The following is a 26613-nucleotide window of genomic DNA, read 5'->3' on the forward strand; positions in this document are numbered from 1 at the left end:
GCAGGAAGCGGGCAGCCAGAGGGGAGGGAACGCTGCGGGCCCCGCCCTCCGCTCCGCCTCGCTTTGCCCGCGGCCGGCGGGGTGACGGCCCAGCAGATCCGGCCCGTCGGGTCCACGCGGCCGCTTAGGGACGGCTGCCGTCAGGGGGCGCTGGTGGCCGGTCCCTGCGGTGCCGCGGAGCTGGAGATGGGCCTGGGGAACGGGTAGGGGTCGGAGGTCCGCCTCGGTGTCTTCCGGATCCGGACAGTCTGAATCTCAGCATCATTGAAGTGATCATTGAACACCCCTAGATCTTTTTTCTCCACATAGTTTTCCAGTCACTCTTCCCCAAGCCTGTAGTGTAGTATGGGGTTGTTGTGACTGAAGACAGCACTTGGTCTTGTTGAACCTCTTCCCATTGGCCCAGTTGTCCAGCCTGTCCAGAGGGCCTTCCTGCTCTCAGGCAGATCAACACTTCCCCCTAGTTTGATTTAGTCTGCAAACTTACTGAGGGTGCACTCAGTTCTCCTCAACCAGAATTCTGACCCCACATTACTTCTCTGAGGTTGCAATGAGGTGTCTTAGTGCAGGTCTCCTGGCTACCAAGTATCTGCAAAGATGTGTTATTTGCAGGATGAATATTGTCAGTGGTCCTTGTAGAGATGAAGGGGTGAGGGCTGTGTACTGTGCAGCCAGTGGTCCTATATGAAATGAGCCTGCTGCAATGGGAAAGGCCATGTCCTTTTATTTGCAAAACATCTAGGTTCAGTTCCTGACTAATAGGAGTTTGGAAGCTGCTAGAAGTGTCTTCACTGCCTTTGGCTCAGAACCCCACTGGTACTGTGCAACTTTCCTGTTGTCCCTTTATCTCTACTAACTAGATCCTGTGTTTGTTTTCTTTTTAACTACACTGCGAATATTTGCACTGTCATGTTAGAAAAACTGTCAACATTGTGATCCCAGCATAAAGTTTCAGATGAAATTACTCTCTCTCGTGATCGCCATATTAATTCCTTTTTCACCTGTATGTAAGTTTGTCTGCTTTCAGCAGTGATCCTGTGAGGCCTGTCTTTTATGTGAAAGTTAATGGGTTCTGGTTTTCTGAAGTCATCGCTCCAGGAGTGGAGCAGTAGGCTGTTACACTGAAGCTGCCTTTAATGCTTCCATTACCCTAAAAGGTCTTCTGCTTTGTATCATAAATATTTGTAACTTGTGGTCATAACTACCAGCCAGCTGTCCTCATGTGCTGGAATGGTAACTTCTTAAATAGAACTAAGGTGTAATAAACTTAAATAATTCATAATTTTTCATCTTGACTTCATAATAAATATATGTTTAACAGCCTGGAATTACTTTAAACACAGTAATGTTCAATGCATTATCTGTCTTTCCATGAAGTTTACCTGACCTCTACAACTTTCAGGGGCCCAGAGACAGAATTATGCACATGTATGTCTTTATGCATGTAGTTATATCTGTGGTGCCAAGTCTGCAGCTGATATAAACTGTCATAGTCCTGCTGATTCAAATAGGGCCTGTGATTTACACAAGTTGAGGACCTGACTTGTAGACCTCAATAAGATTATTCATATGTTTGAAGGCAATTGAGTGCATAAGTGTTTGCAGGCGCAGAGCTGTTTCACTTGGAGCTTTGTCCTAGTAAGAGCCAAACAAAGAGTGGTTTAGTCTCATACTGGGGAAATATCCATTGCTACGACTAAATTCCTGTAATCTAACAGCTAATGTCATACGTATTAAGTCACATTAGAACTTCAGACAGTTATTCAGCTGAAATATCTTAATCTGTAATAGCCAAGATACTGATTTTTTATGTTTCATCTCAGATGCTGCTCTTGCACCAACTGGGCAGTAACCTTGAAATACAAGAACCCAGTGTACTATGTAGATAAGGACAAAAGGTTGTGATTATAAATAGCTTAGAAATCACATTTAAGTAGTTGGTCTGATTTTGTTTTGTAAGACTTACAGTGAAACTTTGCATTGTATAAAAATACTGCCTGTGTCATCTGACTCCTTTGATGCACTGCATTAAAATTCCTATCCCTGAGTACATATCAAGGAGTCAACTTTATTTCTGTTCTATTAATACTCTGAAATTAGGTCACCAGTCTTATAAGGAAGAGCTTAGTCTGTACAGTTGGTTTTAGAGAAATCATCTGGATAAAAATGTTCTTTTTTCATGTTCACACGCAGTGAAGATTTTTTCCTTATAACCAGTAATTTTACTGTCTGTTCTGATACATGTATTATATTCTGGCAGAGTTTTGTAGATTTGTTTATAGTGACCCCTGCTGCAAAGGATTAAGACTGACTTCTCTCTAAGCCTCTAAAAAGGCATTTACCCCATTATTTCAGAGGTCAGCTTAAAAGAACCAACCAGTTGTAAATTCAAGTTAGGAATATAACATTTGAAACTCCCTTACATGGATCATTCAGAATGAAATCCATAGTTATTTATTTATTTTCTCAGATGTGTAAGATTTACTTTCTAATGCAATGCAGTTGAGTTACAAAGTGAAATAGCTTTTCATGCCCCGGTTGCAATGCTTGCTTTTGTGTTATTATTCTGTGATAAGCATTAGACCTCACACCCAAAAAACACTGTCTGAACTGCTGTGTGCTAATGGTTTTAGAGTTCCACTGAGGAAAGCACATATTTATGTTTATTCAGGACAGCAAAATAGTTAAAAAGCAGGTTAAAGCATATAGCTAAGCTTAAGTATTGTTTTATTGTCTGGTTTCTGTCAGTCTATTTCTGCATTACCCAAGTAGAATGCTTTTTCAAACTTGGGCTTAAAGATATTTCTTTAGGTACAGGTATGCAGTCTTTTACAAACAATAGATCATTCTATGCTCTTCACTGGCCAAAAGCCTTGTGGCTGGTGCATCACTTAACCTGAACAACTAGAATGTGCAAATGGAGAGTGTATCAACTGCAGCTTTGTGCTGTTGTAGCTACCTAGAAGTCTGCAGGATGGATGAAATGCATTCATATTTGCTTGCACTCCAGGCATATCCACAGAGAAGTCCTTCATCTATGTGCAAGTATAAATGTTATTTTACAAATATGTATGCTTGATGCATTTTATTTTTTTTTTAAGTTGTATTTAGAGAATATCATTTGGGCTGCAAAGCCAAACCTAAAAGCATACTTAGAACTACTTGTGTTACCTCTATTCTGCTCACTGTGTAAATATTTACTGATGAAGGTAGGCATCCCATGGGAAAACGTGAGAACAGTGTAGTGAAATAACCACAAGGAAACAAAATTACCATCTCAGAAGCAACTTGAATTTAATTACTTATCCCTCATACCGAGTCCTTCATTTTCCATTCTCAGTAGCTTTCTTGCCCAGCTGAGTATAATATCTTAAACTTGACAGAAATGTAAAAACTAAATTGAATGCACTTTTGCCATATATTGCATTACCAGTGGGGTTTGAATCCAGCATCTTTTCCCCAGTTGGCATAGTTCAATATAAAACCAGTGGAATTTACCATCTTAGCTTAGAAGCGATGGGTTACAGATCCGTACAGCTGTCAGTGGGAAGAAACCCAGCACAGCTGCATTTCTTTCTCTTTTTCTGTGAACTGTAAAAATCATGCCACCTGAAATGCCAGGTGAACCACGAGAGCAATGTGTTTGGGTCTTTCTTTCTCCTCCTGAGAACTGAAAGAAATCCAGTCCTTCACAACGTTCCCAGAAATCAACTGCTGGGGACAGATGCTGGATTACTTATGGTATAGGAGTGCAACCTGGTGCAGCCTTGGCTATGATGCAGGAACATGCTGAGGGTCATATCGTCTGTATTCAGGCTTCATAAACAATACCATCCATACTTCTGTTGCTGCATTGTGGCAGCTCATGAGTTAGCTTTTTTGCAGCCATTAGTGCTGCTTTGGTGACAGTTTGAGCTGAACCATGAGTTGTTCATGTGTTTTGTTATCATCTTGGCAGACTGACAAAAATTTCCTTAGGAGTGTAACAGGGAGAAGAGAATAGGTGGTTTTAAACAGACTGTTTCTTAACCAAAGGTAGCAGAATCTTGTGATATCTGTACACAGAGAAAATCAGACAGACATGAGAATTCTGCTTGTGCCCTGAGCTTGTCAGACACAGGAAGGCTCCAGTCCAGAAGTAAGATAACTGCATGAACCTCAGCTAATAAGCACTGCTGAGAGTCAGGGTATGTTGGTTTGGGCACAGTGCCACATTAGCATGACTCTACATCCCCCAGAAAGAAGCTAGCTTATATCTGGGAAACTCAGAGCATGAACACAGCTTGCTTGCATCTGTCTGCACCTGTTTCTGTAACCTTGCAGAAGAAAAAAGTAGTAACTTTTAATTTTAAAAACCATTAATTTGAAAAAAACCTCTTGCAAGCAATACAGGGACAAGTGCATCTGTGAAAAACATGTCCTGCTTTAAAACTTCCTTAATTTTTCTTTGTCTTCAAGTCCTAGAAGAGTATGGCCAGTGGAGTAATAGTCAACCTTGCCAATATAATCTCAAAACACTTCTGCAATCCCCATCTGTTTTTGTTTTCTTCTGTTCCTTCCTGTCATATATTTATACTGAATTGTCTCTGAGAGGGAGACCATCTGACTAACTGTGTTTGTACAAAAATATGGTGTGATGGTATCTTCATCTGTGCCTCTGACTTCTGACCACTATCGTGTGTCTAGCAGTGATATGGGTGATCTGTATTAAGTAACCACTTGTTTTGGGACCGATAATATCTGAGATCTGTCAGATAATTATTTGCACTGTATTCATATTTTCTACTTGCCAGTTCAACAAGGTACTGCTGTTTTTATTTGGTGTTGTAGTGAGTAAATCAAAGCTACATGTCACCATCCTTCATCACTACAGTGAGCTTTTTGCTTTAGTCAGACCCTAATTTCATTCTTTGTCCTGCCTATCCAGAAAACTAATGTGATCTCCACAACTTCAGAATGGGAGTCCTCCATGCTCAGATCCACTTTGAAGAATACACTGCAAACAGCTTTCATAGTTCAGCACCATGTCCAGGACCATATCCAACATCTTCAAAATCCATTGGTATTCCATACCCGATCTGTTAATTGCACAGAAGTACTATACCATGGTTCTTCTCTCAGTCAATCCTTGCAACTGTTTTGCAGAATTACTCCTGAATCTCTCTTACTGTTAATACATCAAGACTGTATACATAAGGAGATGAGAAAAGAAATCATATGCATTTACCTTGCAGTTCTCTATGTGCAGGACTAGGAAATCTCAGAGACAAATCAGTCTCCGTTTCCTTTGTTGCCTCTGTGGAGGCATCCCGGTCAGAACCTTCAGCAACCACAAGGCTATGTGACTTGTTACAGACAAATTAAATCCATCTCTTCTGAAAGCAGATGATGTTGCCAAGAAGAGTATCTTCAGAAAGTGTGCATTATTCCCATCTGTTCGAGTAGCAGTTAAGTGCTTGCAAATTGATCAGATGCTTTCAGCAAGATATGAAAAGGGCTTTGGTCTAGGAAACATTAATCTGAATCTCAGATTCAATTTCCTCCTCTACTACAGACGTCCCATGTGACCTTGGTAAGTTGCTCTTTCTGTTGTGCATCAGTTCCTCATCAGTAAAACGGCCTGCCAATAATGTTTACTAAAATGGTGTGTGAAGGTAAATAATGACTATGATATGCTCAAATATTAGCACAGAAGAGTCTTGGATTTCAGTAACTGAAAACTCCTGTTGGAAAAAAAATTCTTCAGTTCCAGCACATAGACAGTAACAGTATCTGTTTGCTTTTGTCTGATACTTGTTGGAGGAAGAATTTATACAGACATATTTATCTAGTTTCTATGAAACAACCTGGGGATAAATTTGAAACAAGAATGTTTGTATATAGGCAAAATGTATCCTTAGTACTGCATGTGACACAAGTGATCACTAAGGGAACTTCATTGCTTAGTCATCATTTCCTCTCCTTTTCCATCTTCGAAGGTAAAATGGTGCTTTGTAAGTCAGAAGATTTCACAAGATTTCTATGCATGTTTCCAAGTCCACATAACTGTAAACATCAAAGTAAAGTTACTTAAGGCCTTTTTCACATACCTGAAATTTCATGTCTGGAGATTGATTAGCCTGGTCCTTGGACTGAACTGACAAGGCTGTAAATCTTTGCCCTTTGCATCTGTCAGCTCTGGAACTGATGACTGCAGCCATCAGCTGGTTGGAAGACCATGCTAGATCACTGCGTGGCTTTCTCAGATGAAGTCAGAGCTTGCTTTCTGATTGTGCCTGTTAAGTAAGTCTTTTTTACTAGTACAGCAGCCTGCAGTTTTATTAAAAATACTTTGAAGATTATTTTATTGGGAATCCTGGTGATAGGGTTTTTTTGTTTTGTCTTGTTTTGTTTTTAAACAACTGCGGCCAGTCTTGCAGAATTAGTCACAAAACCTGTACAGTCTGAAGTTCATACAGTACTTTGTAACCAGGCCAAAACTTTGGAGTTAACATAAACTAATTTTATATCTCATCCCTGCTAAATCTACAGCACTGTTTTAGAGTCAAGAACCAGCAATTCAGCACCCTATGCTTTAGAAGGAGTAACAGGCCTGGAAAATGGAATTTCACTGATTTCATGTCTTTTTTTAATCTTGCACCATAGCAGATCAGTCATTCCCTGACAAGTAGTTCAAAAAATTCCAGTGAATGGATAATGTTGACATATAAAACTTGGTTGCTATTTTTGCAAAATAACTATCAGAGTAACTATATATAGCCAGAAGCAATCGCTTCTGTAAACAAAATACCAGTGAACACATTACAATATTAAGGAGAAATTCTGAGCTTCCATCACATCTACAAGTATTTGCTGACTCCCGTCTACATACACACTATGACTTTGCAGCCATAATTCTGCAATGCTATGAGACTTAATTTAGGATGTGCTTGGCATATTATACTTCCTCACATTCCTAAATGAAGTGTTATTCCATTAGCTGCTCAGTTCTCATTTTAGCTGGCTACCTTAGCTTTCATTTCTGTAAAGAAATTTAGGCATTTCACTGAATATATTGTACTACAAGAATTTGTTGTCATTAATAGGTACTTAAGATTTATCAATGTCTAACAACAGATTTAGGAGACTGTGGGAATTCATATGTATTATTTAGGCAATATTATTTTGAAACTCTTAAAAAAGCATCTTTAAAATGTCTGTGATAGGTAGCAAAAGTAAGGTAAATTGCTAGCACATAAAATCAGAAGTGATGTATCAGTACAGATATGATAAATCCTTTAAAGGGAAGGTAAATAGCTTGAGGATTGTGATGCTGGTTAGAAGAAGCACTGGTTAAGTATCTTTGGAGGTACATTTACAGTGGTCTCTACCCTTTACTGAAGGATAGGGACTCATTGTCTGTAAGTGGAGGGTGTGTTGTTTGCTTACTCAGGCAGAGTTAGAAAGCTTGCTCATTCTTTATAGCTTTTAACTGAAGTTCAGATGTGAAAAATACAGAGGGCACCTACATAACAGTTTGAAAGTTGTTCGCTTCTTTCTTTTCTCATGTGTGATTTTTGAGAAGAAGCTAGCTTTGTATATAGACCAGTCAGAAAGAACACAAGACTGTTCCTATGAAATAAATTTTACTGATTCAGTTCTTACTGTTGTTAATATAATAACAGCAACCAGGAGCTGCTGTGGTGGAGCAGGACCGTGGAAAGCTGTATGGCAAATGGCAGAACAGAAGCAGAGCAGTACTGGGCACATTTACCTGCTATGTAGTAAAGGAGGGTTTAAAGCTGTGAAGCACACTGAATAGGTGAATAGGCATCCCCAGAACTTAAGGGCAGCATAGGAAAAGCACTCAAATTAAAATGTAGGAAAGGAAATTTGCCTGATTGTTAAAGACAGTGATCAGAAAATCTTATTAGGAAGAGACATATTAAGGAAGAGTGGGGATGAACTGTATAGTAACCTGAAACAGAAAAGGAACAGCACGAGTTTACTCAAACAGGAATAAATGAGAGCAAGCCATATTTAATATAGGGAAAAGCCTATGCAAACCTTTAAAAAGTTATGAATAAACAGGAATGATGCAGGAATACATTTGTCACAATCCAAAAAGCAGAATCTTGCTCAATTGTATCTTGGACGGGCTGTGATTGAAAATTCTATTGCTGAAGAAATCAGCAAGACAAACTCTGAAGTTAATTCAGAGTAGAAGTTGACATCTATGTTATTAGACCTGACAGTAATGTGACAAGAAATAAGATAACAAGGAAGGTTCACTATGGGAAACAAAATCATATTAACTTGTTTGGTTTGTCTCTTTGTATTTCAGTAAGTTTGCAAGAATTCAAAATCAGCTTCCCCTAAAATGAAGACATTTGTGTTCTCAACTTGTTGTCAAATAAAATGACAACAAGTAACAGCCTATACTTCAGTGGTGCTGATTCTGTAACAACAGTAATAAATACTGCTGGTTGGTGATAACCCTGTGTTACAGTCATGTCCCAGTATTATGCCAGTTGTCAATACACACACTGTCAAAGGATGCTCCCATTTCTCCTCTTTTGCTCTCTTTCCTATGACCTGGCTCCACTACTCTGTATCTTGCATTTCTTCCTTCTTTTACTCTCTTAAAGGCACAGTGTAATAATAGATGACCACCGCAGTGGATAATGCATAAAAATAGCTGCCCATGTTTCCTTACCTATTGCTCTGAAGACCTAAAGAATGAAGGTGCCTCTGTATCAGCCTGGGCTGCAGCCCACTTAAGAAAAATGAAAACACAGAAACAACAAAATTCTAGGTATCAGGCTTCCATCCTCTGCCATTATTGAACAATTCAGACATGAAATATGCTACCAAAACATCTGAAAAATGCTACGTTAATCCACACATAGCTCAGAAATATTTGGAATTATAGTACTCAATCTTTTATATATATATTAGGAAAAAAAAAAAGATCAGGAAAAGACAGAAACCTTTCAGCTCAAAAGAAGCATTTTGTAAAGTTATAAGAATATTAGCACAGACTTGGAAGGTATTTTAGAATCAAAGAAGGAATTCTACTTTGATCATACTGTGTAATAGCCATTTCTGTGATAACAAATGCCTATTAAATATAAAATCACATTGCAGTTTTCAACCTGATTGCTTACTCATTTTTCCTCCTCTCTCTCTTATGACTTACTGTGTATAGCAGCTTCCTGTATTTTGGAGCAAGTGTAAACTACTTCTAACTGTTGGAAGAAGAGGTACATATAAGAACAACACTCCTTTAATTTAATACATTTAATTGTATTAAAGCACCAACATTTCTATGTTTGTTGGTTAGATCTAGTGTTAAAAGGTCAAATACAAACTGGATCGTAAGAGCACAAACCAGAAATCTCCTTACTTTGAAGGAGCTACAAAAATACGTAATGATCAGTATAGGCAGAATAAACAAATAAATAAGGGGAAAAAAAAGTGAAACATTGATTGGCTGAATGAACTGAATTAATATAAACTATTTTTGTTTTATAAAGAATGAGGTGTTGTGAGGACTGTGATACCTGTGAGAAAAGTAGAGTAATTCAGAAAAGGAAACATTAGTATTTTCTCTATACTATTTTTTTCATGCATCACATCCAGTCCTCTAGATGGAGTAATTTTCTCCCACTCCCAGTAGGGATGAATGAAGGACGCCAGATTCCCTGGGATCAGACAGAATGTTAACACCACAGACACTGAGGATCTCCCAAAGGACTCCTTCAGTTATGTTAATATTAGAGCCAGGAATGTTGAACAGCCTTGTAGAAAAATGCTGTGCTCTTATGATCCTGACACACATTTTCATCCAAATATTTTGACAGTTACAGGAAGAATAATAATAATAAAAAAGTAAATATGCAATGTTTTTACTAATGCTTAATCTTTTACTTTGTTTTTATTTACTCATTCTAAGAAACACTCAAAGTAACCTAATCTGGACACATTAATTAATAGTCAGACTACCTGGAAATAATCATTCAGACAACTTGTCCTACCTTGAATCTGGTAAGAGTCAGCAGCCCTACATATGATTCATTTAGACCAGTTACCTGCTAGTTTCAACACCAGCAGCATTAGGACAAGTATCCCCATATTTGTTTAAGTCCAGGTAACCTGAAGTAACCAACATAACTGTATTGATTTGGATGAAAGCAGTCAGTTCTCACATGTTTCTATATGAGACTCCTCTTCTGTCCTTAAAATAAACAACAAAAAAAAATGCACTTTTTTTTTTTTTTTTTTTTCATATGGAAACGTTACATTTCACGGTGGATTATTTTCAGCTGAAACTCAATTAATTTCAGACACTGAAAATCTGTAATCTATGATTTTTCCTTTTTTCTTCTTGTCCCCAGTTGCTTGATATATTCTATGCCTGAAGTATCTCTGATTTATGGTAGGGAGCAAAAGAATGTCTCTTAGACATTATCTGCTAAACACCTAGAAATTTTGACATGTTTCTAAGTCTGTTTAGATACAGATGAAACAAACAAGAAAGCAAAACTCCAGTCTCATTTTCCTTGATTTTTCCTAATTAAGAAAATCTGTTTTCTAATTAAATCAAATATAAATGTTTTTTGCCTTTATATAATGGCCATCAAATCCTAAATTAAATCCGTAAAATTCAAGTCTGCTCTGAGGATTGAGGTGTGGAAGTTTTATAGACACCAAGTGAAGTTACAGAGGTGTAATTACTAGCCAAGAAATGTTAACACAGATCTGTTGCACTTTTGCTTCTGTGGGATTGGATCATATGTTGTCTTGCCAGTAGAGTACTGCTTCATAAGATAGCATCTCATGTTTTCTACTTGCCTTGTGTTGCATTAGAAATTACTCTTCAGGATGAAATTCTTCATGACAGTTTCATTATTGAGACCTTCCACAACCCAGTTCAGAAAAAGCTAAGACATACAGAACAAAACTTTAAGATGGACCACTGGTGAGGTGCATGTTTTGGGCGCCTGAATGAAGAATGATGGAGTATGAAAACCTCCCAGCCAAATCCACAGTATAACAAGAAGAAGAAAAAGCAAAATAAACTATGGGGGAGTAATTGTGATCAGATTATCATCTGTGATTTTATGCTGCATGTGAACTCTGAATTTATGTATAAATATAATATATTTATGTAGCTTAGTAGTCAACAGTCTTCTAGTCTGTGTTTGCCCGTAGATGCCCATTAGGCATCAGCATGTGGGAAAATGTGTTTCTGTCAGTCCACACCTTGTAGTTTTCTCCCTGCATTTCCTCCTTCCTCCCCTCATGAACCATGTGTTTAGAGCAGAAACTGTATCTTAAAAGATTTTACAGGGTCACCCGTACAAGGAAACAAAGTGTAACTTCAGGTGAATATTGTGTAACTATGTGGCTAAATACTATGTTTCAGTTCTCCAAAGACGTGTGCAAGAATACGTCTTACAGAGAGTCCTGAATTCTGATAGTTAGAATGTATTGTGTTCTGCACACACATTTTAAAGCTCTGGGCAGAATTGTAACTAGTTAGTGATGCAAGGCAGAAAGCAAAGCTCAGTGGGTCCTACATGTCCCAAATGGCAGTACTCCAAACACTATAAATCATTACATCACTTCTTTATTATGCCTTGCGTTATCAACTTTAAAAGCGTGAATTCTTGATTTCACTACCGTGGGAAAAGGCCAGAGGAAGGCTGTGGGAATTGTGAGATATGGATTTTATTAATGACTCTGTTAATGACTTCACATTTGAGTTTAAGCAGGTGATTAGGAGTAAATGCTCACAACTGTCCTCTTAACTTCAGATACCTAATATATTTCATCAGATATTTTGCAATTAAAGCACTCAGCACTCAGAGCAACTTCCAAAATGTAGTCCCTTAATCATTCTCTTTCTCAGTACTTATCTCTGCAAAGTGCTGATAATACCTACTTCTGAACTGTGTGTTCTTTTTATATTGAATATATTTATACTGAATTGATGTATAATTTAAAATCATAAAAAAAAAATAAAAATAGTGGAAGCTGGTAATGATAGTTACATATCGGGCACACTTACTAGTTAGCAACTGTGAAATGAATTTACATTGTAGTGTCACATGTAATAGTAACAGATACTCCCAATCCTGTACAGAGTTCTGGGAGACAGTAAGACAAATCCCAGCAATGCTTGAGTAAAGTCCATCTACTCTGCTACTTTTGTCAGGAACCTTAGAACACTCAGTGATGCTCAAATCAAAAGCAAATGCCAAACTGCTAGGACCTGCAGTTTGCCTTATTGTTAAAATTTCTTTCAGTGTATATATTGAATATTTGTTCAAGACATTCTTCATATGCCTTTTTCTTTTGATTACAATGCAGATGCCCTACTCAGTACCCAGAGGTACTAAAGTTAAAATTTCCAGTGCATGCCGGTCATTCCAGATTGTGATCTCAGTTACACAGCTGTAAACCTGCAGTTTCCCCATTGTAGTTAATGGAGCTTTTTCATTACAACATTTGTGTACCTGGAGTTCGAGTCTTCCTCCAAACTCACATAACTCAAACACATTAATGTTTTACAAGGTATATGGGACACCTGCACCTAGACTGTGCATGAGCTTATCTTCATCTACTTTAGCAGAACAATAAGCCTTTCTGCCTATTCTTCTGTATCCTGCAGGATGTTTTATGGTTTGCACTCCTGCAGCGTATGAGGAAGCAGAAAGAAAAATATATTTCCTGGAGGCAAATACAGAGTTTCTTTTCAAGTCTACATCGAGTAGGGAAGAGTTTCTAGTAGGAGCTGTTGTACAACTGTCGTACTCTACAGATAGAAATAAAAAGGTAGAAAAATAATAATAATAATAATAAAAGGCTAGATGATCTTGAAGGTTTTTCTCATCCTTGGTGATTCTTTGATTCTGTGTTGTGAAGAACTGCATGTAACAACAGACTATGCTTGCTCCTCACTTGAAAGTGGTTAACTGGCAGACAGGAAAGGAATGAAAAGACCCAATCCTTCTCCCTACTTGCTAGTTTGGTAGGCTTTTTAAATTTGTTTTTGGCATGATACAAAATCATTCTTTTAAGAAGCCCCTGTACTAAATTGTTGTTTTGTGTGTGCTGCTCAGAAATCAACAGAAAAAAGCACCCAGACAGGCAAGACTGAAGTTAATTTTCCTGTCATCTTCTGATATGGAGAATGAATTGTACCTTTAGAAAAACACTTCTTCCAGTGCTCTCCTTATGTACGTAGAGGGGCTGATTTAGGGCAGGGAGGTCTCTCTTGCAGTCTGATCTATTCCAAAATTCTCTGCAAGGTGGTACAAATCCTTGTTCCTTTGTCCCAAAATTATTCCCAGTAAAGGCAATCTTATTGTGTCTGAATGGTAGCAAGTTCCTATTATATTCCAGAGCAATGGCAGTACCTTGCAAGCTTCCCTACCCAAGAAACTTGTTGTAAATTCTCTACATGAAGGCTGATAAATTGAAACCATACCTGAGTTTTACCCTTCACAAATTTCTCCATCAGCTCCTGAGCTAGAATAGAGCAATCTTGCAAACCCACAGCAGATGCCACTGAAAAGGAAAGCTGTGTGCATAAAGGCTGAGATGATGGAGGTAGAAGACCAAGTGGAAGCCTATACTTGGGATACATTTCCAGTACGGAAAGTCCACTTTATTTTACCAGATAGCTATTACAGTGGTAAGGATTTTTATGCTTATACAAAAAGTCACCATCCACAAACAAAAATAAAATAAAATAAAAACATAATGATGAGAGTTGCTGGCACAGCTGTGTTTTTCTGGGATCATACAGATCTACAGCCCTGACTAGGTGAGTCAGAAGCTTCTGGTCTAAATGTGACCTAAGCATATGGTCTATAACTTAAGAAATGTTTTTGTAATGCATGCAGATATGCTCAAGCCAGCTCTAATCTCAATCAGATACGAACTGTTAGGACAGTATGATACCATAGGTTTTAGTCTTGGCTAGAAAACCAGGTATATACTTCAAGTCAGTCTGACCAGTGGCCACTGCATTGAAGTCAATATGTCTGCCAGAACTAGATACCTTAATGCAACAGATCCTTCAAATCTGTATCATTTGCATGCAGATAAGATGAAGATAAGATAAAGAGCCTGGAACACCTCCCTTATGTGGAAAGGCCGAGTGAGCTGGGTCTGTTCAGCCTTGAGAAAAGAAGACTGAGAGGGGATCTTACTAATGTTTATAATATAAAGTTCCACACTAATGTTCATAAGAACTTCTTAATAGTAAGGGTGATGGAGTACTGGAACAGGCTGACCAGAGGCGTTGTGAAGTCTCCTTCTCTGGAGGCATTCAAGACCCACCTGGATACATTCCTGTGCAATCTGGTCTAGGGAGCCTGCTTTGGCCTGGGGGCTGGATTCAATGATCTCTAGAAATCCCTTCCAGCCCCCACAGTTCTGTGATTCTGTGATACATTCTGAAAGATTTATTAACAAGAAAAAATAACAAATAGAGGTAGAGTTTAAGCATGTTCTTTCACAAGTGGTTGGGAATGCTACCAAAAGTATAATTAAACTAGAAAGAGTTGGAAAGCATTAATCACACTCTGAAAAGCACTCTTTTGCTAAGACATTTCACGGGGAGCATTAGGAGTGCCTTAAGTAACTTCTTCGTGTACAAGCTTTGCAAAAAAAGAATAAACTAGGAGGAAATTGGAAGGACAAACAAGGAAAACTTCTGGAATTGAGTTGGAAGTTGAAGGAAGCTCAGGGAGACTTGTTTATATTTTCTTCACATTTAGAAAAAACAAGTTAGTTAATGGTATACTCTAAAGGTCAACTGCAATATGTCAGGAATAAAGATGCTCTTAAGGATGCTTCTTTTTCAGGGCCATGTGTCAAAAAATTAGATAACTAAATAGTAATTTGACTTGCAAAGAGAATCAGTATTCATGACCAACCTTTGATTCCAGTGAAGGAATGGATTGCACTTACACTCAACTATTTCACTTGCATAAGAATATCCATTAAGTTCAGTGGAATGCGGTGGACATAATTATATTAGCCAACATCTTCACAAATGTGATGCTTTTCATACATGCTTTTACATACATTATGCTTTTCAGACATAGGGTCTGATTTTTAGGTGGTCCTGTGTTGAGCCAGGAGTTGGGCTCAATGTATGGATCCCTTCCAGTTTGGTATATTCTGTGATTCTATGAATGCGTTTATGTCCAGAGTCAATTCAGGGCCAAAGTTTCACAAGTTTTTTACTTGGGTTCTGGGTTTTATTTCATTTTTTTAAATGAAGATGTTTCTGAAAACCCTTGCACGCAAGTTGGATTTCATTCCACTCACATCTGCTTTATATAACTTTAAGTAATAACACTTTTTTAAAATTAAATCTAAACTTTTTTTTCCCTTTCTTTCATATTGCTGCACTTAGAAAAATCCAGAAAACTTACTAACACAAGAGGGTGAAAAAATTCTTCAGGTAAGCAATAGAAACTGATAAAAGCATGAGTTTTACAAAGACTTAGCTGGTTATACTCACTTGCCATTGACATTGTTAAAAGAAAATAAAATAATCTCTGGAAACACCGGGCAAGAACACCGCTAAAGCAGTCGCAACTGTAGCTGTAACACATGAGCACAGCCGGTGGTTGACAGGACTTTACACACTCCGTCCACCAGATTGTGCTGTTTCTCCATAGAGCTCGGAGGATTCACGGGCCATGGAAAGGTCACGGGCTGACTCAAGGTAACGAACTGCCTACAGTTTGCCCGCTCCCTCCACGTCGCTGCCACTGCAAAGCAAACAGAGAAGGCAGAGACGGGTTTAGAGGAGTAAAAGCAGGTGCTGAAAGGCTGTTCTTTGCTGATGACTGCATGCAGTTCACTGCTTTGCTGTAGCCTTTGCAATAGGACACAGAAATACAGGTAGAGTCCTTTCTATTGTCCTGCAGCAGAAATCTTGCATGTGCTGTATCTTGTCCTTAACCCTGTGGTACACGGAAGGAACAGCATTTGCACTTCAATTCTTAAAGAACCAAAGCCTCTCAAACCCAAAACAGAAGTAAAATCAAGAAACGAACATTTAAAACTCTTTCAAGAGGAAAATGGCACATGCAGTTGGTTCTGTCACATAGACTTTTCCAGACTACTGCTCTGTTTGTTTTTCTGATGGCATTTGCAGGAAGCATCATAATGCTGCTCACCGTACTTCAGTTACTGGATTTTAAGAATATTGCTTTAGGGTCTTCGGTAAGTTAGTAAATGCTTAGTGTAAAAGATATAGGCAAGCATTCCCAATGTTCATTTTATATGTATGTAGGTCTCGCTGAAAGTAATGCCTTCTATTTATTTCCAAAGATACTACAAAGAGCACTACTTGACACAGCACATTCTCAGCTACAAAATGTTGTTTTTCAACAGTCACTACCATTAAGTTTGTATTGCTATGAACAAGAGCCTACATGCACCAGTGGAGGTGACCACTGTTGTCACCACTGCTGAAACACACCAACCACTGCCTCACTGTGCTCACATCCACTGTTTAGCCTCCATAAACGTTCAGCAAGCATTGAGGAGTGCATTTCTATTTCCTCGTGGTGGAATCCAATTCCACACCTCTGCTCCAAACCACACTTCCATGTCAGACACCATGTTTCAGATTGCTCCTCTGCTGCCATCTGTCACAAGGCAATAAAATATAATGAATCTTGGTGGGGAGGTTCAGCCTCTACTGCCACACCACCAACATCCACCTCTGACCATGCAAGCCAACAGAATAAAATAGGAAGTGTTACTTTCAGAGCAGCCCTCATATATCAAAAATTAAAATATTTAATGTGCATTTTCCTAACCATCATAAGGACAGATGTGACTGATGCTAGGTCAGTTTGTAAATGCTTATTCATGCAGGCAATCTCCTTTAAAAAAAAAAAAAAAAAAAAAAAAAAAAAAAAAAAAAGATGTGAAATTAAACCTTAGCTTATTTCAGTGCATGGAAAATGGAAAAGATTAGATAGGCCAAATCAGACGCCAATGCCTAAGTACTCATGTATTTCTAGTAGATTAAATATATAATTAACGAAGTATGAGATTTATTGATGCTGTTCTGTATATTGCATTAATAGCCCAGATTGATTCAGACTGTTGTCACATGCAGGTGTGACCTTGCAGACACACGGGGTTATTGAACTCACCATGGAGACTGTGTTTGCTTACATCCTACCTGGGGCATTCAGTCTACACATAGTTGCAGGTCTCTTACAAATTATCAGTCAAAATTAAACACGGTATCAGTTCAGCTTTTGTATTTTCCAATATTTAAGGAAATTGAGCATATTGTTTACATTGCTACACAAACACATCCAGAGGAAATATTTAATTACAGAGCTCTTCCTCACACACTAGAATCGAGAGTGCACAGCTGAATACATGGCATGATAGACTCTAGGTTGTGAATGGTATTGGGAGGGAAGGAGGGGGTGATCTTGATATTTCAGGTGGGGCCTGTGAGCGCACTCCTTTACAGAAACAAGTGATAGATGTATGACAGCCGCTGGGAGCACAGGGAAGGCTGAATTGGGAGGGAAGGCTCCTATAATTGGGCCTTATCACAGCTTTGTATCAAATGATAGCACTCGGGGACTGTCAGGATAATGAACATGGAGATGTTACCGTACTGCTTTTACTACCAGATGAAGCAGCTACTGGCACACAAAAAAGCTTTCTTCCATTATGTGAATGCTCTCATGACCCTTAGGCTTCATTAGTACCACATTTTCTACCTGGGAACTACTCTGGAAACACAGATGCCAGTGCTGTTTCATCAGCTCCACACAGTGCCTGCCTCTGAGCCGCTGCCTGCAGAAATACACGGTTACCTGATCGCTGCTGCCGTGTCAAGAACACCAGGTACAGAGCCAAGCCTTGGTGCTCATCTATCACAGACTTACTTGTGTGTCCTGGCAGTTGGGTTTTCCTTCATGCTGCCTCGGATTCCCCCAGCTGCCATCCTGAACACAAGAGCTGGCCTGACATTTTTCTTCTGATAGTAAAGTCAGTTCATATCTTGTGCAAGAGCCCTTTCCCAATGACTTTCTTAAGGAAAAGGAAACAAAAACAAAAACACAAAAGTCAAATCAACTCAAAATTGTTCTGGGGAGGAGAAAGCTGCGCTGTGCGAAGTTTCCTGATTGTTTAACACAGCAGTCAGCACCACGGCAACGAAGATGACCAAAATCAAATCGCTAATACAGCGAGCACGTCCTTTTAGGAGATTTATTTCCCCTTTCGGTATCTTTCCAGCACAGTCGCGGTTACCCCGGCGGCGCTTCCCCTTAGCACCGAGTGCGAGCTGCGGCCGGGGCAGCACAAGGGATGGGGGCGGCCCGCACCGCGGCCGGGCCGGGACGCAGCCTCGTTCCTCCCTGTCGGGCAGCGGGAGGCCGCTTCCCCCGGCGGCGCACGGCACTTCCCGGCGCTCGCACACCGCGGGGAAACTCTTCCTCCGGCCCGGCCCGGCCCCCGCTGACGTAACGGTGCCTTTGCCGCCGCGGCACGGCGGGCGGGGGCGGCGCGGCCCGGGGGTCGGCGCTGTCAGGCGGTGGCGGTGCTACGGAACCGCTGTTCGACGTGGGGCCGGGGCGCGGCTGAAGGGCTCGAAGGGGCGACGCTGTACGGGGGAGGAGTTAGCGATACGGGATACGGGGAGAGCTGCTCCTCGCCCGGGTGGGAGCGGGCGTACGGCGGCACGGGGGGTGCAGGAGTAGAACCTGAGTGGCTGTTTAAAGCCCGGGAGGAAGGCGATCGGGGCTGTTTTTTTCCACTCTTACCCCGGGAGGAGGAGGACGGAGGTGGGAATAACAACAGCGATAAGGGCAGTCATAAAGAATAAGAAATAAAACAAGACGCGAATCGGTGTAACGCAGCCGGGAGGGCTGCAGAGCGGCGAGGAAGGCGGCCCGGGCGCAGCTCCCGCAGCCGAAGTTTCCGCACGCCGTCGCGCTCCCGCCGCCCGCGCTCCCCGCAGCCGCACGCACACACACGCACACACACACACTCGCTCGCACACTGACGTCTTTTGCGCATTTCCTGCACGAGCGGCGGAGCGGCGGCGGGAGGCGGGCTGGGCTGCGCGCAGCGAGCGAGGGAGGAGAGCGGGAGGCAGGCAGGGAGGCGGCAGGGCGGGCGGGAGGGAGGGACGCGGGCGGGGGGCGGCCGGCGGGAGGGAGGCGGCGGCTGCTCTGCCCATCGCCAGGGCGGCGGCCGCCCAGCCGGAGCCCCGCCGAGAGCCGCGCGGCCCGCTCGGCTCCGCTGCCGTCGCCCCCCCCCGCCCCATGCGCGGGGGTCGCCGCGCCGGCTCCTCGGCCTCGGCGGCGGAGGAGGAGGAGGAGGAGGAGGCGCGGGACGGGCGGCGGCCGCCGCTGCCGCTGCCGGAAGGTGCCCGGGCGGCCGCTGGGCGAGCGGGGAGCGCGCAGTAGCAGGGCTGGTGGGGCGGCCGGTGCCTCCGCCTCGCGTGTCGCGGGTATTGTTGTGCCGCCGGCGGGCAGGGCTGGCGGCTGCGGGAGCCTCGGGTCGCGGCGCTGCCCCCTTCGCGGAGCCCCGGCCGGGATTATGGTGTAGGTGCAGGGGAGGAGGCTTCCGCTCGGGGTCCGCGCCGCCCGGATCGGGATCGCCTTCGGGGGTTCCTGCAGCCTCCCCCTCCCCTGCGGCCCCCCTCCCTCGTTTTCCGTTAGAAGCACGGGCGAGAAAATAAATGCATTCACTGGGTGTCGCAAGAGCGAAGGCGAAATAATCCAAGGTAACGGCGGCGGCGACGCGAGGGGACCCGCACGGCGTCCCGCTCCCCCTCTCCCAGACCTGCCCCTATTTATTGGCGAGCCCTCCTCCCCTCCGCTCTGTGCGAGCGCGTCGTGCCAGTGCCTGATCCCGGGAAAAGTGCTGCCGTCCGTCCAGCCATGGTGGTTTTCAATGGCTTGCTGAAGATCAAGATCTGCGAGGCGGTGAATCTGAAGCCCACGGCGTGGTCCTTGAGGCATGCGGTGGGCCCCAGGCCGCAGACCTTCCTGCTGGACCCTTATATAGCCCTCAATGTGGACGACTCCAGGATTGGGCAGACCTCCACCAAGCAAAAGACCAACAGTCCCGCGTGGAACGATGAATTTGTCACCGATGTTTGCAACGGCAGGAAGATAGAGATGGCTGTTTTCCACGATGCCCCCATCGGGTACGACGATTTTGTAGCTAACTGCACTATACAGTTCGAGGACCTGCTGCAGAACGGGAGCCGCCACTTCGAGGACTGGGTGAGTGCACACGCTGCCCATACAGGGATGCATGTATTGGTGGCATTGCTCCGGGTGCAACATCTGTATTGCAGACCCAGGTTGCCAAGGGCATGCCATGGCTCGGGAGGCTTTTCGTTATTTCTGCACTTTGTTGTATGCAGATAGTTGTGGTTATTGTCTATCTAATGCATGTGATCTGTAGGTATGGGAAGAAAGAAAAATACGACATCTCTAAGAGATGTATAATTACCACTTCTGAAATTATGTTACATAAAGACAGATCCAGTTATCTTGCTGTTCAAAACCCCCCGATCAATCCATCCATACAGTACGAGAAAACCCAGCTCTTAGACTGTGTTCATTTCGGTGTGAAGTGACAAAGCCGTGACGAGGTCATGACAAGCCTTAAAAACCCACGTCTGACCTCTGATACCAGACACTTTGGGGCCATCGTGTCACTTGAAAGCTCACTGCATCAGTGCTGATGCTCCTCCTTCCCCTAGATGGTCTGGACCTTTGTGCATAGACCTAATGCAGTGCTTCTTCAAATGCCTGAAACTGATGAAAGGATTCTGGTGGATTTTGGCCCCGAGCAGGCAGATGCAGCCTGTATGCACAATGTGCTGAACAGCTTCTACTGCATCTCAAAGACCCAGAGGCAAATGTGCCTCAGTGGGAGTACAAATAAGCCACAAAATCCTTGGACTGACTGACTCAGGTACCGTGATTTAGCACTGAAAATAAAACAAAAAGGAGCACAGGAAACAGGAATATACACATTACTGCGGCTAAATGGTTAAATGGGGTATTCTTTAGATAAGATGTATAAAACAATAGCAACTGCCTTCTAATTTTAAATGTGCCCTGCCTGGCCATCCATCTGAAGGGTGTACACTCATCTTTGCACGTTTATTTGTTATGATTAGGGTGATGTTTTGTTGGCAAGTGAAGAACCCAGGGCAAAGTGAAAACAGCAAGAGTTAACAGCTCTGAGCTTCACGTATCCTTTGAAGCTCCTTTACATGATGCAGTGGTATAGAGAGACATCAGAACAATGGGAAGGCTCCCTTTATGCTGATTAAGACCTGAATAACTTCACTGTTACAACTTCTACATTTACAACTTCAAAATGTTGTCCACTTCTGCTACATGTTACATTGTTGTAAAGAAGATCTAGATTATTCTGGTGCTACATGTAAAACACATAAAAGCTACACGTTAGCAAGCTTGGATCATAAAACTCAGTGATAGGCAGAATAAAAATAAATAAATCAGGAGAAGACTAATGCAGTAGTATTGCAGATGCCTTTTACCTGGATCGAATGATAATCGTGTTGTGATCCTTCTGAAATCAGAGGGCATTTCACTGTTGAGACCAATGGAATGAGGATGTCATCATGGATTTTTAGTGAAGGAACAATAATTTTCCTTCTGTCCGTGGTACACGTTCTGAGTGTGTTGCCAAATCTGGAAGGACCTTGCAGGTTACTGATGCCAGGTTTGAATTTTGGTGGGCTGGCGTGAGAGGGTACATCCCGGCTTTGATTTCTGAGGTGAATTCAAACATCCAAACCTGCTCCCTGGGTAAACAGTGGAATTTAACGGGCCCATTGTAAAGACGTTCCAAAGGGAACTGAATAGCTGAATCAGATAAATGCTGTATTTTAATGCACCAGGATTCATTGCTGTCCAGCATCCAGTAGGTGGGAGGAGACAAGGGAGTGACTGCTGTTGTGTGTTGATGTTACAGAGTTGAGTAGGTGGCACTGGATCATAATTGGTTAGCTCAGTTTAATATGGTATCTAAAGCATCGTTTACTTCTTTTATATCTTATTTTCATGCTCTGAGTTCTCTTTGTGCTTGTGCATGTAATATGCAGAGAACGCCACCCCCTCTGAAACACAGTTGGAACTAGAGGGTGCAGGCATTTGCAGAATTGTATTTTACTTTTCCAAGTTCTCCAATTTTATAAAAGGTGTCATTGTTATTGTAATATTGAGTGTGTTCACTGCACTGTTAATAGGTCAGGAACCCCAGAGAATAGACTGTTCATTTGATTTCACCGACTTAAATAAGACCAGTGGTTATGACATCTCTATAGAGTATACTGTGGTGTACATAGATTTATTGCTATCTTCATCAGTGTCTGGAGTCTGTATTAAAGTCTTCTTGGAACTAAATCAGTTGAATAGCTGTCACAGGGCAAGGAAGATGCATGTGGCCTAAATCAGTGTAAAACTGAGACCTGATATGTTACTGTCTGTTTGGTTTTTTTTTTTTCTGTTTAGTAATAGGACTAATTCCTTCATTAAGCTCTCGGCATTCAAGGCAGATGTTTTTGTAACACCCTTCTTCAACTCTATGGCAAGCAAATTAAAAGCAGCTTTCACAGAAGCCCATTCCTCCTTCATGCTTGAAATACCAATATCAAGCTATAAACACTGCTGGAGAATATAAAATATTTTTATGCCATTCTGAGTGTTTCCCTTTAAGGAGTCCTAAAAGTCTGAATGGGTACCATGTACTTGTTGAATCTGTTGAGTCTGTTTGATGTAATTAATTGCATTCCTGCCCCTTTTTACCTTCAGAATGATGCAACAGATCTTGCAGAATTGGACTGTCAGTGTTGAAACAGCTCTGAGAAAATGCTCATATTCCGAGAGCAGCTCTTGCCAGTACACTAACTGCTTTAATGCACTGAATTTTGCATAACACTGCATACAGTTCTGCAAGGAAATTTCAGTATTTGTTTTATCTGCACTAGGCTCAAGGTTATGACTTATGCTGTTACATATTTCTAGACTCTTGTCAGAAGTCCAAGATGAAAGAAGGACTTGCGCAGAGATAATGTTTTGGCTCTTTTGTTGTTGTTGTTGTTTTCCCTGAAAAGAAATAATTCCTCTGTTTTGCCTGTTTGTCTACCTTTGTGTTTCCTTCTTCCTTTTTCTTTTTTCTTTTTTTTTTATTTATTTGCCATTGTGTTCATGTGCTCGTATGTTTTGTGCAAGATGAGGTTTTTAGGAAAATATTGGGTATTTTTCCTCACTGTTAAACCTGTGCTATATACTGATGCCATGGTTACAGTGGAAACACTAATGATAAACAAGCACAAAGCTTGAAATTGTGATAGCGTCTATTGTATTGGAATGGATAACATAAATGTGTGAAACTCTAGTTCCTTTTTTTCTGCAGTGTTCATTGGTTGCATGAATGATTTTTAAGCTCAAGATATTTATATTTTCTGCACATACATATGCAGAGAAATTAAATTGTGGCCTAACACTTTTACTGGATGGAAGCTTCTAAACAAAATTCATACGTTGCCTTTAAAGGAGGATCGATAAGTAAATATTTGGTTTGGTTGGTGATAGTTAAGAAGATGGCGGCTTTTCCAGTGGTGCATCAATACAGATGTAGCGTAATGAAAGTATCAGTGTTGCAGATTTTTGTTGTTTTTTTCCTAAGCACTAGCTACACTGCAGTTTCAAAGCAAGCTTTCATTTGCAGGCTTATTCCTGTAAGTGAATGAAATGTCATACAGAATGGCACAAAGCATTTTCCAAAGGTTATTGAAGGACTTACATTTTGATAAATAGAAAATGCAGAACAATAAACAATACGAAAGTTCTAATTGGAAAAAGAATAACTATATCTTTTGAATTAGGTGATTCAAGCCACAGCAAAATATTTCTTCATCTACTTTTTCTTACACGTTGCATATGTAAACACAGTTTATGGTGCAGTGCAGTCGAGTTGATACTGTAGCTACACTTTTATCTGTAGATTTTAGATCAGGAAGGAAGATTCCCTTAGCATTCAGCCCAGTGGTTATACTTCAGTGAATTAGGATGATCAATATTAATGGGTTTAGATGACTGGTAGTATGGCTTCTGAGTTCATGTCCACTTTTCAGAGCTGGCAGTAGATGGAATCAGTGTAGCTGGACCAATGCCAAAGACTCCATCTAAGGGTCTTAGCCATTAGCTTAACTATACATGAGAAACCCTATTGAGTTGTCCTAAGAAATCCTTTTGGAGGCTGAGAAGCAGAGCTTAATCAGTCAGAACATCACAACATTTAGCAGGAAAAGCCAGTCTTTCCACTCAGAATATTTCACAGCTGTATTTAGGTTAATTAAACGTGTTCAATTTTCTGCTGTTTTAAATAATCTCTAACACTGTCAATGAACATTTAAATCAGTGAGCTTCTCCTCACTAGCCTTAAATATCTTCTATTCTTCCTTTATTTCTTCTTCATCGTTGATATGTAAGACCTTTTTGAACATACTTTTAAAAGCATTCTTTCATATTTCCATGTTATTAATGTGAAGTTAGTAATGCAGCTGTGCCACCATTGTGTAAAGCAAGTTTCTTATGAATAAATGCAATATCTCAGCAGCAATTTGATGCTGAGCTATGGGAGATGGAATGGGAAAAATGGACACTGTTTTACATACTCATTGAGCTGCTGAGTTACATGGTTTTCTGTCATGCTTATAGCATATTGCTGATGAAGCTTTCCAGTTGGAAAGACTGTATCCTGGATCTCCAAGCTGCCATCTGTAAAGTTAGGCAATGCTGCCCTGAATGTGCTTACCTCTCATAAGGTGTAATGATCGGATGCAAGCAGAATACAGACACCAGCTCCTGGCTTTGGCTTGGCGAGCAATAAGAGGAACAAGTATTCCATACAGTAGAAAATCTAGGAGTGCTTTAGAGAAAGGGCAATAAGGAACTGAGGAGGGAATAGTGGGGGAAGAATTGAAACAAATCTGAGTCCTCAATGTGAGTGTCCATTTGCTTGGAAGCACAGCCATTCCTTCCTGCTTCTCATCCAAATTAACTGGGAAAACTGCTCAGGGGCTTCTCAGAGGATGGGTTTCTTGGGGCGGGGAGGAGTGGTTTGTTCATTTATTTAGTAGCCCTTTGCCTTTCCTGTTGCTCAAATGACACCTTATTCTAGTTAGTAGGTGATCTCTCATAGCTGGTGAGCAGAGAGTGGGGTCACGATTGTCTTATCATAAGTCACTACACAGGAACTTCTGTTGAAGGTTGTCACTGGGCTAGCAGCGCGTGATTGTAGTGTATTTTCATTTTGATTTTCATTGACCAGCTGAACAGGTGGTGGTGAAAGGCCATGCATGTTGTTTGTGGAAGTTTTACATCTCATCCAAACTACAGTTCACAAGCTGCTGAAAAGCATTGTTATCAGAAGTGCATTTGTTGAAATGGAAGGGAAATTGCTGTCCTGTTGGATAGGTTTCTGCATTACAAGGCTGGCACTGGGCAAGGTCTGTGAGGCTGAGGGGCGAGCAGCAGCCAGAAGGGCTTCACAGGGACTTGGTGCAATTCTGAGGGTGTGAGGGTGGGCAGTTGTAAAGGGCAGAGGGGGGATGTTGGAGAGTGCTTTGTACAACTGCTTTGCCTTTTCCCCCATCCTGTCTCCCTCTGAGCCTCCTCTTTTCCTTCACTGCTGTGGATGTGGTACAGTCATCACTCAGCTCACCCACTCCCTCACTCAATCCCTTTCTGCAGCTGCACAAGTCTACTCCTACTCCTTGCTAGAAATGTTCTCTCCCAGCAGCTCCTGCTCACCTGCAGTGCTTCTCAGCCTGCTGAGGAGTCATGGGCAGAGAGAAACTGTCTCTGCAGCCTCTTCTGTGGGGAGAGGGAAAGGGCAGTCTAGGGAAAGGGAGAGATGTGGCATGGAGAGAAACTTGGAGGATTATCAGTAGTTGCGGCTGCCTCTTTAGCAGCAGCAGAAAGCTGTGTGTGTAGGAAACAAGGATGAGCTGGCATAGGCAAATTGACTAGTTGTTAGTGGATGGCCTTCCAGTGCTCACTGACCTATTGGTTATTGTTAGTTTGTTTGTTGTTTTTGGATTATTACTATTTTTATTTTTGCCTCCTTTCCTCAGGCTGTTAGTTTTAAAGTCCCAAAGAGTGTAGTCGAACATGGATTTCACTTAGCACTGAATCATCATATTTGTAGGTCAAGATTTGACCCTATGACTGACTAAAGTTCCTCATAGTGTTGATAAGAACAATGTTGGTACTGACTAGGACAACATTTCTACTGAGCTCTGTAGAAATCGTAGGATAATGTTGCCAGTAACATAATTCAGTTCATAGGTATTACTAGTTCTAAGCTGCACTTCTAGTAATGTCCAAATCTGATGACAACTGTTCCTATGTTTTCCTTTTGAGCCACTGTTTAGACAGTGCACATCACTGCAGCCCAAGCGTTTCCATAGGCACAGTGCAGAACCTCACGGCTGTGAGTAAATTAAGTTCAGTGGGTTCTCTGGGCTCACTGAATTTTATTCAGGCTGTTTAAATTCTTTCT

At 41.6% G+C, this 26613-nt stretch overlaps 1 protein-coding gene and 1 long non-coding RNA gene across 3 annotated transcripts in view; one reads left to right on the forward strand and one right to left on the reverse strand.

The window, feature by feature from the left end:
* Positions 1-5928: 5928 nt before the first annotated feature.
* Positions 5929-15660, reverse strand: LOC146761330 (uncharacterized). The gene is made up of 3 exons (XR_014944627.1): positions 15524-15660; positions 8696-8755; positions 5929-6045 (listed from the first exon to the last, which is right to left on the reverse strand). It is a non-coding gene; the product is annotated as an uncharacterized LOC146761330 (long non-coding RNA).
* Positions 15661-19209: 3549 nt separating this feature from the next.
* Positions 19210-26613, forward strand: part of PRKCE (protein kinase C epsilon) — a 254111-nt gene continuing 246707 nt past the window's right edge. For both annotated transcript variants that reach the window (XM_015857526.3, XM_015857525.3), the window contains exon 1: positions 19210-20285. In XM_015857526.3, coding sequence (XP_015713012.1) covers positions 19938-20285 — 348 coding nt within the window. In that variant the 5' untranslated portion in view covers positions 19210-19937. The remainder of the gene's footprint in view (positions 20286-26613) is intronic.

The sequence above is a fragment of the Coturnix japonica genome, chromosome 3, assembly GCF_054131305.1.
Source record: "Coturnix japonica strain WE chromosome 3, WE-NBRP24, whole genome shotgun sequence".
In the NCBI taxonomy this organism is placed as follows: Eukaryota; Metazoa; Chordata; class Aves; order Galliformes; family Phasianidae; genus Coturnix; species Coturnix japonica.